At 33.4% G+C, this 13,875-nt stretch overlaps 1 protein-coding gene across 1 annotated transcript; it reads right to left on the reverse strand.

Annotated features, from left to right (window-relative positions):
* Positions 1–1,064: 1,064 nt before the first annotated feature.
* On the reverse strand, positions 1,065–6,334 carry LOC139092308 (uncharacterized). The gene is made up of 3 exons (XM_070642656.1): positions 5,700–6,334; positions 1,688–4,619; positions 1,065–1,250 (listed from the first exon to the last, which is right to left on the reverse strand). Exons 1-3 carry the CDS (start codon positions 6,332–6,334, stop codon positions 1,245–1,247), a joined length of 3,573 nt encoding a protein of 1,190 aa, XP_070498757.1. The 3' UTR covers positions 1,065–1,244.
* Between the last annotated feature and the right edge of the window lie 7,541 nt (positions 6,335–13,875).

Consider the following 13,875-nt stretch of genomic DNA (forward strand, 5'->3'; position numbering starts at 1 on the left):
TGAGTTGAAAATTTCAACAGTATAGCTTTTAATGTTTTTTTTGAAATAAATTACATTAGAGAGCATAAAATCAGAGGTTGAACTTGGTTGATATGTGAGGAAAAAAGCTACTTCCATTCATAAATCAAATATTTATTGAATTATATGGTTTAATTCAATATTTGAAGACTAGCTGTGATTTCACCAAAAAAAAATTGAATCGTGTTTATGCCTAAATGTGATTAGTTATAGGCTAGAGAGAATGAAGGATTGGATAATATGTATGTGTTGAAATGTAATTTATATGTTCAATGATAACATCCTAAATTTTGTGTCAATAAATTGAATTAAAAGATGGTCAAATGGTTGAAACTTGGTGGATTGTGCTTCAAAACCATACAAATTCTAAGGAAAACTGCTCAAATTCTTGTGAAAACCGTACAAGTTCCCACGAAATTTTTACAAATTCTAATGAAAACCTTTCAACATCATGAAACCTTACAAATTCTTAGATTCTTATGAACCCTACAAATGTTTTTTTCCTTCAAAAATTCATAAAATATTCAAATTTTTTAAAGCAATATAAAAGTCGGTCAATTTTTAAACCATACAAATTCCCTTAAATGTAATTTGTAAGGTTTTGACACAAAATTCTAATTTTCCTACAATTTCAAACATCAAGGTCATTATGCTCCCATACATTTCATAACACAGAAACACAAATTATCAATAATTTATTGACCTCAACAACAACCATCAACTTCCGAATGAAGTGCATTTAATCAATCAACCAATTTCAACTCAGAATAATGCCATAAAGTGTCATAAATATTATTTACGCTCTAATTTTATGTCATTTGATGAATTAGCTAATGATTAATAAAGTGCTTTTTTTTATCGTCACTAGAGGAACATGAGAAATAATAATAAAAAAAGTACAATTTCTCCTCCTCTTGCATGAGAAAAAGTATGCAAGAGTGGAGAAAAGGTTGCAGCATGTAGATTATAATAAATAAAGTATATCTAATTTCAAAATTAAAATAAATAAATAAATACGTTAATAAGTTAATTTGATTTGTTAATTATTGCTTGGTTGATCGCCTCTAATAGCTAGAAAGTCGTAATGAAATGGAATCTTGTTTTTTTTTTGCATCAGCATGCTTCTCCCTCCTGCATACGTTCATTCAAATATTCATTCATGGGTATAGCTTACAGTCGAGTGAGATTATGTTTTTAAAATTTATTTAATACATGCTCTATTGTAATTAATTCTGCAATGAAAAGAGATAAGACAAGCACAATAAAATTAGTAAAGTATTTCATTATAATCGAGTAACTTTAGCGCATTTTTGTAACAGCAATCACAAATTGAGTAATTAACGGTTTTTGACAATTCAAATTTTTTAACGGTTTTGTAAAATTTAAAAAGAAATTGTAAAATGTTTGTAACGGTTATTCGAAATTCAAATTTTTGAACATTTTTCATTTGCAGCCAACTTCAGGTATGTTTACAAATGAATTAAAATCATTAATTATCGAATTTAAGAATGATTACAAGATTGTGACGTGCAATTTTCTCATTAAAACTGAATAACGACAGGTAACCGACTAGACAAAGTGCTTTATCAACCTACCCATTTCTCAAAAATGCGCCAAAAACTTATAATCAGCAATTGAATAGGAAATAAAAAACATTAAAAAAACTTACGCTTTCATTTGTTTTTATTTGTGGAAAGAATGCTTGAATAGGCAGTATGGGATCATCTGTTGAGATTGTAAAATAATTTGGAATGCGACGCGATAAGATTCCAATATTAGCTGACTTGAATTGTGAATTTTCATTTGCTGATATGGTCAATTCAGCAACGCGCTGCGAGTGCTCCGATGGTGAACCGACTAAATCAGTTGTGTCTTGATTGTTGTCTGGTGTTAATGACGATGGAAGTGAATTTTCTATAACTATATTGCTATTGATTGTTGTCGATTTTATCGGTTGATTGACGACGATTGACGATGGAGTTTTTGCTATTTTCATTATACTGGTCTCGCGTGCTGTTGGTAATTCTGTAGTGGTAGATGTGGTTTGTGTTGTTGATGACGGCTGTTCATGCGTAATAAATGTTTCAAAATTTAAATTTTTTATCGAATCATCTTGATCTGACGTAACTTCATTTGATGTATCCTTTTTCTTGTAATTATAATTTTGTATTCGTTGCCTCAAACTTGGTGTTGATGGACGATTAGAAACAAATGTTGAATTTCTTATCGATGGTTTTTGAGTTGTAGTTTCCTCAACATTTCCTGATGCTGTTGGTCTTGTAAAATTTCTTGGTGTATATATACGTTTTGGTGATGTTCGTTTTGTTGTGGTGTCAACAGTCGTTGTTGAAGATGTCGTCGATATTGGTGACGATGAGTATCTTGTACTTGAATATCGTCTACGTGTTGTGTCAACTTCCTCACTTGACGATGAATCATTTGTCTCATTTCGTCTCCTGTTCAAATTTACACGATATCGATTGAATCTCTGATGGTCTGGTCGTGTCGTTGTCGATGATGTAGTGCTCGTTGTAATTGTAGTTGATGCGGCTGTCTGTGCTGATGATGACGTCAAAAATTGTTTCCTTTTCAATTCCTTGATACTAAATCGTGGTCGATTGGCAATCTTTTGTGATATTCCATTAGTCTCATCATTGTCAGCAGCTGTGGTCGATGAGCTGACGGTTTCAGCTGTTGTTGGTATTGTCGTAAACACTTCATTACGCAATTTCAAATTTGGTAGCTTTAAGCTCGATTTAATTTCAACAAATGGATTCTCCGTAACAACATTAAATTCCGTCGTTTCTTCTATTGATGGTTGCTTAACAACTACATTCTCATTTTCAGAATCTGATATTTGACTATCTTTCAATTTTTGCTTATAGTCAATTCCATCAAGTGCTGTTGTTGCCTTCGAATTTAATTTACTTTTGTAGCGCAATCTCACGCGATGCCTTACTACATCCGGTATTTCTGACGATTCTATTGATTTTGTACTCGTACCTTCACTCGTTGTCTGTGTTGTGGCTATTTCACTATGTCTTAAATCCTCATCAAATGGTTTAACTGTATAATCATAATCATTACTTGAAGACAATGTTGCTGCCGGTGTTGTAGGTAAATTTGGCTTTGTACGTACACGATTAGGATGATTTAATCTATTTCTCGTACGTAATTCAATTTCCGGTGCAGGTGTACTATTATTACTTTTTACATTACCTCTCGTCCTTAAAGGTTTTTCGCTTGTACTTTCTTGCTGATGTTCTTCATTTGCTTGCTGTTCCGCCTTTAATACTTGTTGATTTTGAGGCTTAGGCTTTCTTCTTCGTAATTTTTGTCTGGGTCTTGGCGACGATGAGGGTGTTGGCGATTCTACGGCTGTCGGCTCAACATATAAAGCTGTTGATGAGATAATTTGTAATGGAGCCACGGTTGTTGTGCTTGTTGTTGTTGTCGTCGTATAATAATCTCTTGTTGGCTTTACTTGAGGTCTAAGTGTTATTATTTCCAATTCATCACTGCCTTCATGATGATCATATTTCAATATATCTCCAAAATGTGGTGTTACGGCATCCTCAATTGTAAAGAAGCTATGTTGTGGCTCAAAATCTATTTTAATTTCTTCCTCTTTTTCCGGTTTGTATGGTGTTGGTAAGAAAGGCTTATCCTGATTAGATGCCGGTCTCTTTATTCCTCCTGTATATGCTGGATGTAGAAGCTTATGCTGCTTATACGGATTTTCTTTTGGTCTATTTAAATTGAGGAAAACATTTGGCTTCTCTGTTACAAAATGAATGTTTTCGGAATTAGATGGACGATATTTTGGTACATCATGATTACTTTTATATGGAGATGTGGTTGATGTTGATGTTGTGCTTGGTGTTGCTGTTGAAATTACATTATTATAATTGAATCTAGATGCATCTTGAAGCGGAGATTGCATAGATAAATTTATTTTTGGATAATTTTCAACATTATCTGATGTCTTCTGTTTATGATGTGTCTTGGATGTTGATGGAGGTGGTGGAACTAAGTGTTTACTAAATACATCATTAACGACTTCAAACGATCCATTATGTTCAAGACTACTTGACTCGTGGCTTTGTTTAAAGCTATTTTTTTGTTCAGCAGCAGCAACTTCCTTCTGTTTTATTTGAACTTGCTCTAGGAACGGAGTAATGATTGAAGGATGAACACTCGGTAAAATTTGTTGTTGTTGTTGTTGCTGTTGTTGTTGTTGTTGCTGCTGTTGTTGTTGTTGTTGTTGCTGTTGAACTTGAGATTCCGGTTTATGAACATGATGATGAAAATCAGCATTATGTGGATGATTGTGACTGTTTGTGGGAAATCCGTGATGCCATAATGGAAGTCTTGTTGCCGTATCGTAATTAGCATAATTTGACACAATTTGACTTGGCGGTGAAAATTCCTGTGAGTTGCCAGAATTTGGACGCTGTGCATGCTTCAATTTATTATTATTATTGCTGTTGCTATTGCTAATGCTTTGTAGATTTTGTGACATTGCAGCTAACGCCATATGAGCTTGAAGCTTACTCATAACAGGATGTACTTTCGTTGTTGAGTGAGGAGTAACCGATGAACTGTAAAATCATGTATGAGTAATAAAAAATGGGAAAGGGAAAATGAACGAAAATGTTACAGAAAGTTTATACGTGATGGAATTAACTTATGGCGCATTTGAAATATATAAAATATAGAGTATAGAGTAACGTGGCTTCTTTATTACCAAACCTAAAGTTTTTAATTTTAAGGAATAATCTTTTCAATTTTGTCGACTAAAAGACTATAAAGGAAATTCAAAAAAAAACTTTGTAGCAGCAACAAAACGTGACTGAAAAATTTTTCCATCATAAAGTCCTTCCACAAATGAACTCTAAATGTTAACTACACTCAATTCAGCACGTATCCCCTTTTTTTATGCCAGCTTTCCATTATCATCATCATCATCGTCGTTCATGTTAATTAACAAAACAGTTTTTGTAATTTTACATGCCCGAGTAAGGCATGGAGAAGGTCCTTTATATTTGGTCTTCAAGTCTGACTCAATTGGCAGGTGGAAACCGGCGATAGAACCAGCTTTAAGCGACATCTGAGGGAGGCCATGGATCACAGTTGATCTGTACTGTCAGCGAAGTAAGTCTGACTTTGTAGATGGTCAAAAATCAAAAGACCAACGACTTTATGGAAGGAAACTGTTGACAGAGACAGTATTGCATTTGGTATTGGAAATTGGCAAGCGAAAGCCAGCGACAGAGCCAGTTTCAGGCGACATCTGAAGGAAGCCATCAATCACAATTGATCTGTACGGCCGTGCATTGACCAAAGTGTACTGTTATGTCGCCGTATGAACGGCAAGACACGTAGCTTCCCTGACGACACTTTGACGTCTAAAAGAATATATGCCGTTCACAGCACCGTACTGCTCGGGCAATTTCAGCCCATCAAATTCTCTCACTGCATCCACACATCATTGTTGCAGCATAAGGGAATATAAAAATGACCATATACCGTGGGAATGCACAAAAAAAAAATAAAGTGACAACTAGTTGTTCATTATAAATTTAAAAACCTGCTGCACATTTCAATCATATACGTCATATAGTCGTACCTATCTCTATTTTGTATATATTTTATATGTTTTTCATTTCATGTTCACTTACCCAAACATCGGAATCCTTTTTGTCGTTGAATCAAATATTGGAGTCATGCCAAACGATGGATGATGATAATGAAAATTTACTCTACCACTATGCTCCTTTGTAAATCCAGCAATTTTTGGTGTTGTTGCTATTGCTTGATGTATACCATTCTGATGTAGTGCAATATGATGATGATGATGTGACATGTCTGGTTTGCCTAAGAAATTTAATTTTGTTGAATAAAGTGTTGCAGATTTTCCTGGATATGGTAGTCGTGCATGAATAAGATTTGATGCGGCAACAAGAGGCTGTTGTCGCAAAATATTCGGATTTATAAATGCTGTTGTAGTGATGGCTTTCGTTAATGGTCCCGGTGTTTGCGTGTATAGAGGATAAGGATTACTATAAGAGGTAATTGGTTGCTGTGAAAGTTCATTAATTTTCCTCAATGTATGTGCATTGTATTTTGCAGCTTCAATAATTTCCTCTTTATTTGATCCATCCAAATGTGAGTAACTGATGAGATGTCCCGGTGTTGATGCTGTATTTTGTTGATAAAATTGATGATGATGATATGGATTTTGGACAAGCGGACGCCATGCCGGAATTGATAAATCAAGTGAACGAGAAATTGACGCCGCTTCCTCACTACACATTGTTAATTTAACATTTCTATAAAGTAATAATATCACAACTGAAATAAAATGAAAAGTATGCGAATTATTATTATTGTTACTTCTTATTTTTTTTTGTTAGAAATCAATTAATGGATATGTTTTATGATAAATGAAATAAAGATTTCTTTTGTATGCAATGTTACCATGCATAAAATAAAGAAGAGGAAAAGAAATCAACGATTGCATGAACAAAAAATGCGAATCTTTTCTTTTCCATTTCTAAAACTCCAAAATTGATTGCGGATTTTCTTTTAAGCTTAGCTTAGCTTTTCCTTTTTGCATATGAAGCTACCTACGAAAATAAATAATATTTCTTATCACGCAGTATCGATATCGATAATAAGACTTTCTATCCGAAAACAGAATTTCATTTTTTTGTTGTTGTTGTTTTTTTCTAAGTACGTGATCCGAAAATCAAAGGTTTTATTAATTGCATTCATTATTTTCTTCATTGTCTCTTTAGGCTAGTGCTTCCTCCTCTTCTTATTATTATTATGGTTGTGTATTGTGGTCGACACATGTTTAATCAATTCAAATTCACTTTCTTTTGCCATTTTTTTGGACAATGAAATCGAATTGAAATTTAAAACGATGACTTAATTTCCAACTGGACATACCAATTGGTAATATATAAGCGATACAGTACCGAGCAATGTATGGCTTCATTTGGCAGTCATTTAGAGGTTATACTGTTATAACGTTCATTTGAGATTTGAATAACATTTATTGTTCATAGTTGAAAGCCCCTTTTTCATATAAAATTATCAGTCTGTCTTTGAATTCTGATAAATAAACATCTCATTTACTTATAAATTCGTAAGTAGCCAGACAGCTGTTAAATGAAGCATTTAAACCTTTGTGTCACTAGGTCGTCACTTCTACTTTTCAAATTAAACATTAAAGTATAAATAAACGCAGTCACCAAATGCGGGTGATACTTGAACTTTTGGCATTGAACTTAATTTCACTTGTGCAGCATAAAAACTTGGCGATATGATTCCATTTTTAAGCTAAACATAATTGAAAATGGCCAATGACAATAAATTTCTATAATATCCGCTAAATTGTCACTAAAAATGCAGAAACAATTTTTGTGTCCGTGAATTTATTGTCATGTAAGCATATTTTCAATGACTTTTTAAGCATTTTCCAATCGAATGATTTTGGCTGAAGAATCATGAACGGAAATCCAAAAATCTTAATGCAAAGTTCATGCAATATCCTGAAAGATTTCTAAATATGCAGCATGAATAATCCTGCTGAAATATTTCTTGTGACAAGTTTATTGGAGCAAACTTTTTACTTCATTATTTGGCAAGCTTTAGTTGAATTTTTCATACTTCCAAACTATTCTAAATCTGATAATTTTTGCAGCATATAGCAAGCAAATGCAGATTTTTTCACGAGATATCACAAAAATATTTGCCGAATCAATCAAAGTTGGCGGGCATTAAAAATGTTCCTACATATATTTTATGAATGTTTAGTTTCAATATTCTAATCCTTTATCCTGTCATGATAATAAATATTCATAAAAATTCGATGCCATCAATATATTATACCGATTGAAAAATCTATACAAGCTTTCTTGTGTAAAAAGCTACAGACACTCAAAGGTATTTGTCATTGCGTTTTGACATCTCAACATGAGAATTCATATCCCTTTTCGTGTTATTGAGCATAGAAAGAAAATTGTGTAATAATTTTATTGTCACAACGAATCAATGAAAAATGTTAGACATCCACAAAAAAATGGTATCTACGTGCTTATTTAATTTAAATCTACGTAAATCGATAAATCCGAGTAGCAAATTGCGACGAACTGCGTTAATATGAGTCGGAATCAAAAGAGTTAGTATCGGATTTGGGAAGGATGTTGTAATCTATTGGTTCTAGTAAAAGGAAGTCCACATTGAGTACTAAACCGACCATAATACAATGGACGAACCAATAAGTAATGAGATTAAGAATGGATCAATCTCAGCGGCCACGGTGTTGTCAGAACAACTTCACATCTTACAGTTCATACGGCGACGTTCCGGTGCCCTAGTGAACACGCAATGTCAGTAGAACCACCTGTGTTTGACGGCAAACTAAGTGTCTTTTTGGTTTAGAAATGCCATGAACAGTATGAAGTGTTTGTTTTCGGTCCAGGCTTGTCATTAAGGTGTACTGCGAAAAATAGCCGATATCTTAGCAAACAACCTGTGCTGCTCGGTAAAAAGCTCTTCATATCATCTAAGAAAGCTCCCTCAATGTGCTACTGTAAGCCTACATATTAAATTCATTTACACAGATATTCTGACGTTGATTTAGGATCTTTGCATAACAGAGCAACGGAATTGAAACCTTTCGATGAGAAATGTCAAATATAAATGAAGCCGACAAGTTTTCTATTTTTATGGTACAAAAGAATCTATCCGGATTTATAAAAAAAAAGTTCAAGCTATCCACAATAGTAGCCACAATGTTGATATCATAATCATCATCGTATTTCCTCCAATTCTTTTTTTGTTTGTATACAACATAGAAATTTGTAATCCGAGGCATGCATAAACTTAATCCGATCATGTGATTGCTACAATAAGATTTGATAAAAAAAAGTAAAAACTTATTGGTCCAATTGTTCCTACATACAGACATTAATAACATTATTCGGCAGTTTTATTTATTGAATAGCCATAACTTTTAGCATAAAGCTGCTAAATCAATTTTTCCTCCTATCGTCTATTAATTCATTTATTACTCTACATGTTTTGAATTTTTTATGTATTTGCGCTTTTTATGGAAGTCATCACACATCAAGCATTACAATTACGATACATTAAAGCTCACAACTTTTACAACATTATTTTTTCTGTTTTATTTTCATTCCATAATTAAGTGAAATTATTGTGGGCATGTATTCTTTGCGCTAACCGAAAAAAGTATGAGAAAAGAAATAGAAATTAAAAAAATTTTTGAAGGTGTTTCCGCGTGTGTGTATCAAGTGAGTGTGGCGCATTTCTAATATTGGATGTGGATTGAACATCATCTATCATGCATTAAAGCTATTCAAAAGAGGATGAAACAACTTTGATACACGAGCCTCTTAAAATATCCTTCAATAATAGCTTTGCCATGTGTTTCGGAATCGATAGAACAATCTGTAACAGCTTGTCGGTTACTTAGCAAAAAACCACATCAACGATAAAGGCTTCTGAATTGGTCTGAATATTCCGATCGGTACAGATTGAATGGTATTCATAGAACTTTCAAAAAGACACCTAATTGACACGTACTTTGATGTTTTACAGACGGTAGTCAATTGGACAGTATCATATAGTCATCAGAGCACCCTCACGTCTGATTGTCAATACAACGACGGAGTGGCATCCCTCGTCTTAATTGTACTTTTCGGAGTAATTAGAATCCAACGGTGTCAGCTTGGCAATGCTAGCTCTTATCGATTAATTGGAATCCTTTTGGAGCTCTTGATGAACCACTTGGATGTCTTTTAGACCCAAGAGGATGCTACTTGATTCTTACTATATTTTCCGCCTGGCAACCACGAGAACACTATTCCAACCTGTACCGGCCGGATATCAAACAGATACAACTCAAATTGGTCTACAGCTTTATAAAGATTAGTGAATAGAGCACTTAACTAAACGTAAAGAGGCAAAGCCTTTTGCAAAGGTTGAGTTATATTCATAAACTAGATATTCTTTTTCCTCTTACAGCATGCATCAAGTACTTTAGTGTTCATATCATGTTCTGACAAAATCTAACATAAAATATCATCTGAACTGTGACTACATGCACGTATTAAGTATGAAATAAATCATAATGTATCATGAAGACACAAGACAGATTGACGAATTAGAGACAGTAGCTCTTATGCATAGTCATACAAAGAAGATTGAGAATAAAAGTGAATGTTTCGGTAATTTTATGTCTAATGAAAGGGAATGTACGGGACTAGACCAGAAAGAACGTAGTAATTATTCATGGTTATTCGGGAGCTAACAAATTTCTCGTGATTCACACCTCAATAGCTTTAGATATTTCACTTCTTGTTATCTGCCTCTTTTAAACGCGCGCGTTATTATCCGCGGATGAATGAGGAAAAAAAGTGAAATTTTTCTTTAATTTTTACGAGTAATATAAAATCGCTACTTGCTTTATACAATTTCATGATCGATACCTCGTTAGCGCTACTTCTTTGTGTTAAAAGTATAATCAAAAAAATTTATACGGTTAAATCAGTTGCACTTACACTCAAAACCATGAAATTAACAAAATAAATATGTTAACTTTGATGGATGTATTTCAGTTAAGTAATTTATCAATTTACGGACATCGACGCGGGGTAATGTCGATGAGAAAATAATAGTGGAAGTTATTATGGTACAATTTAAATTGAGATTTAAATGAAAGCTTGATACCCGAGTGGCACAATGTGGTGAACCACATTTTGTCATGTAGTCAAATAGCCTCTGATAGCTCATTGGCAGGAGCATGCGACTGGAAGTCGTAGGACTTAGGTTCGAATCCCATTCGGAATTATACTTATTTTCTGTCAGATCAACAAAAATGAGTCGAAAGCAACTGTCACGGTGACGTCAGTACAACATAGCATCTTACCGTTATTACAGCGACTAACCGGACGTTGTGCTGTTCGGTATAGATGCTTTTTAATGTATGAAACCCGATTTGTTAGTCACATCAATTGATTGAACTATTTTTTACTATCGACACAATCGGCATGTGCTATATTCTCGCTCTCCCGTCCATTTTTCAATGCCATCGTAACACAGAAATAAAAATATTAAATGCACAGATAGTCGGGAGGTGGAATGCAGATTCTTGAAAATCTGCATTGCAAGATGCTTCAGAACTGGAAGTATTACGATAGTAAAAGTTACAATAGTCAAGCATTTTATCATCATCATCAATGTATATATATATACACATGCTGTATTTATTTAATTATTTATTTATTGAGTTCGTAACGCTTTTTGCACACTAGTCAACATGCGCTTGCCGAGTGAGATTCTTTCTCTTTTTTTTTTTGCATCTCCATTTCTATGATGATACACATTTGTGTAGCGATACATATGAAATTATTTAAGTACAGATATCATATATATATATTTTTTTAAGCAAAAATAATTATGTTTCGACACCTTAAATTATTGCAGCTGGCTGAGCTGAACATTTTTTTTTCCCACACACATAAAACTAAAATTTTCATTTTCATCTATTATGAGTCTCACACACCTCATATGGATGGCTAATTTAAGTATATAAACTGAATGACTGTTTTTACAGCTTCATCCACTATTGGAAGTCATGTAGAGCATTTTGGAAGAAGTGAGTCTCATTATCTCATTCAGTTTAAATTAAACTTTTTATACAGAATTAAATTTTGAGATCATTAACATCATTAAAAAAAAATTTCATTCAATATTTTCGATAGCAATTTTGTGAGGCAAAAGTTAATTGGATTTGGTTGATTGAAGCGCATTTTACTGATTGATCCATTATCCACATTAAGTAATGTTTAGTGAGATGTTTCTAGAATCTAATTTTCGGATGAATTTATGAGATTATATTGAAAATATGAAGGTCAGCTGAAACCCGAGCAACACAAGAAGAGTTGATGGAGGTCCGAACTCTATGTCCGAGTGCAACATGCTGCTGTTAGTCGGCTATATATCAAGTCACAAACTTGACATTTTGTAGCTTGTTAACTAATCTTAACAGACAAAGACCGGATCAGGCATCATTAAAGCAAGTGCTTTTCCTGTTAGGGTAGACATGATCGATTATTCCCAGCCTGTTCTACTCGTTATGTGATTTTAATCTAGTTGCTAAGTCTAGTTGCCTTGTGTTACGAGAAAAGGAACACAAGATTCAAGATTCTGTAGATCAAATCCGACTGGGTCATACTGCAATTAGTCGATCATATGTCCAGTTATAACCTTGGCATTCTCTGGCAACTTCCACAAATTTCAACAATGTTGTTAGACATAATGCCAACTAACAGCAGCCTGTTCCACTCGGGAATCATATTTTCATGCCATTACAATACTGATAGATTCTCCTACATTCGACTCAATACCCCAGATTTCAACTTTACTCCCATTCCACAACATCTATCTGTTTAATCAATTTGTGCAATTTTCAACTGCTATCTGTAACCATTGAATGTAATTTTCTAGCTATTTCCTCCCGTTACTTGAGAATTTTTCACACTGACTTAGAAGATAATCTTTGTAGAAGTCAAAATATTTTTGGTATGGTAATATTTATTTACTGTAAAGATCTCATCCATAGACAAAACAAAACATCCAGCCAGCCGTAATGAACTTAATAGTCCAATCTACATCGCAAATTAAAGTTTCGAAAATGTAAAAAAAAGAGAACTGACAGTGGCTCGGTGTGATGCTAAACGAACGAATTTACAGCACAGTCTTCTTTTTCTTTTCATTATTTCGGAAGGAAAGAAATGAGAACGTCATTACGAAGAGCAGAGGAAAAAAATATAATATCTTAATCTACTTCTCAGACATATCTTAATAAAATGTTTTTAATTCATTTTTGAAGCAAATTACGCGGATAATTTCAGTTTGGGTCGGTGGTTAGACTGATTGGATAGATGGTTAGGTTTCTTGAAGCCAAGACCAAGATTTCCTGAGTAGTTTCGGTATCGGTCTCTAGAATTCGTCGAAACCGAGAATTCAATTTGTCGCAAACCTTAGTGGTTCGATGAGGCGTGATATCTCAGCAACCTAACATCCTAGAGAGTTAGGATTTGAAGCATTAGCTCCGTCTTATTGAGTTACTGACTTAAAGCTTCGTTCAAAAGCTTTAAACTACCTTAAAATGCTTTAATTAATGACTTTTCTACAAATTTTTCAATTTATTTGCAAAATTGTTAGCAAAGTTTCCCCTCGTCAAAGGTTTGAATTTATTTTGATCGTTATTTTTCAAAATAAATTTGACCTTTTTTTTCATGAAGCTATTTGCCAGATAGCTATTTTGGCTCAAAAATGCGCTCATGTCCCTCAATAACACGACAATTTTAAACATTTTCTTTAATTTCTAGAGTTTTTGTGGTACTTAAGACACTAAGTATGATACTCATGCGGCATACAATTTCCTACCTAAATAAATGAAGTAATCCAAATGCCTAGAACTCATTGTGAATTTCTTATATGTATGTCTTGCAGTTTTATTCTTCTATTTGATGCACAAATCACAGTTTTTTTTAAAATATTTTTCTTCTTATTTTCAAGTCATTCAAAAGAACTTTTTGTTTGCTTTTTTATTTTTCTTCATGAAATAAGCAATTTTTTTATGAATTCTCATCTGATTGCACTACCCATGTTTCTTGTATCGTTCCTTGCCAAAAAAAATAAATATTTTTCTGTTTATTCTTTTTTTCTTTATGAAGGTATTATCAATTTTTTTTTATCCTTGTTTATTTTCTTTTAGGAATTTTCATTCATTTTTTAACTTTAAATTCCTTTAAA

This window comes from Chironomus tepperi, unplaced genomic scaffold, assembly GCF_022539635.2.
Source record: "Chironomus tepperi strain 1889 unplaced genomic scaffold, CSIRO-AGI_Ctep_v1 contig_298, whole genome shotgun sequence".
Classification (NCBI taxonomy): Eukaryota; Metazoa; Arthropoda; class Insecta; order Diptera; family Chironomidae; genus Chironomus; species Chironomus tepperi.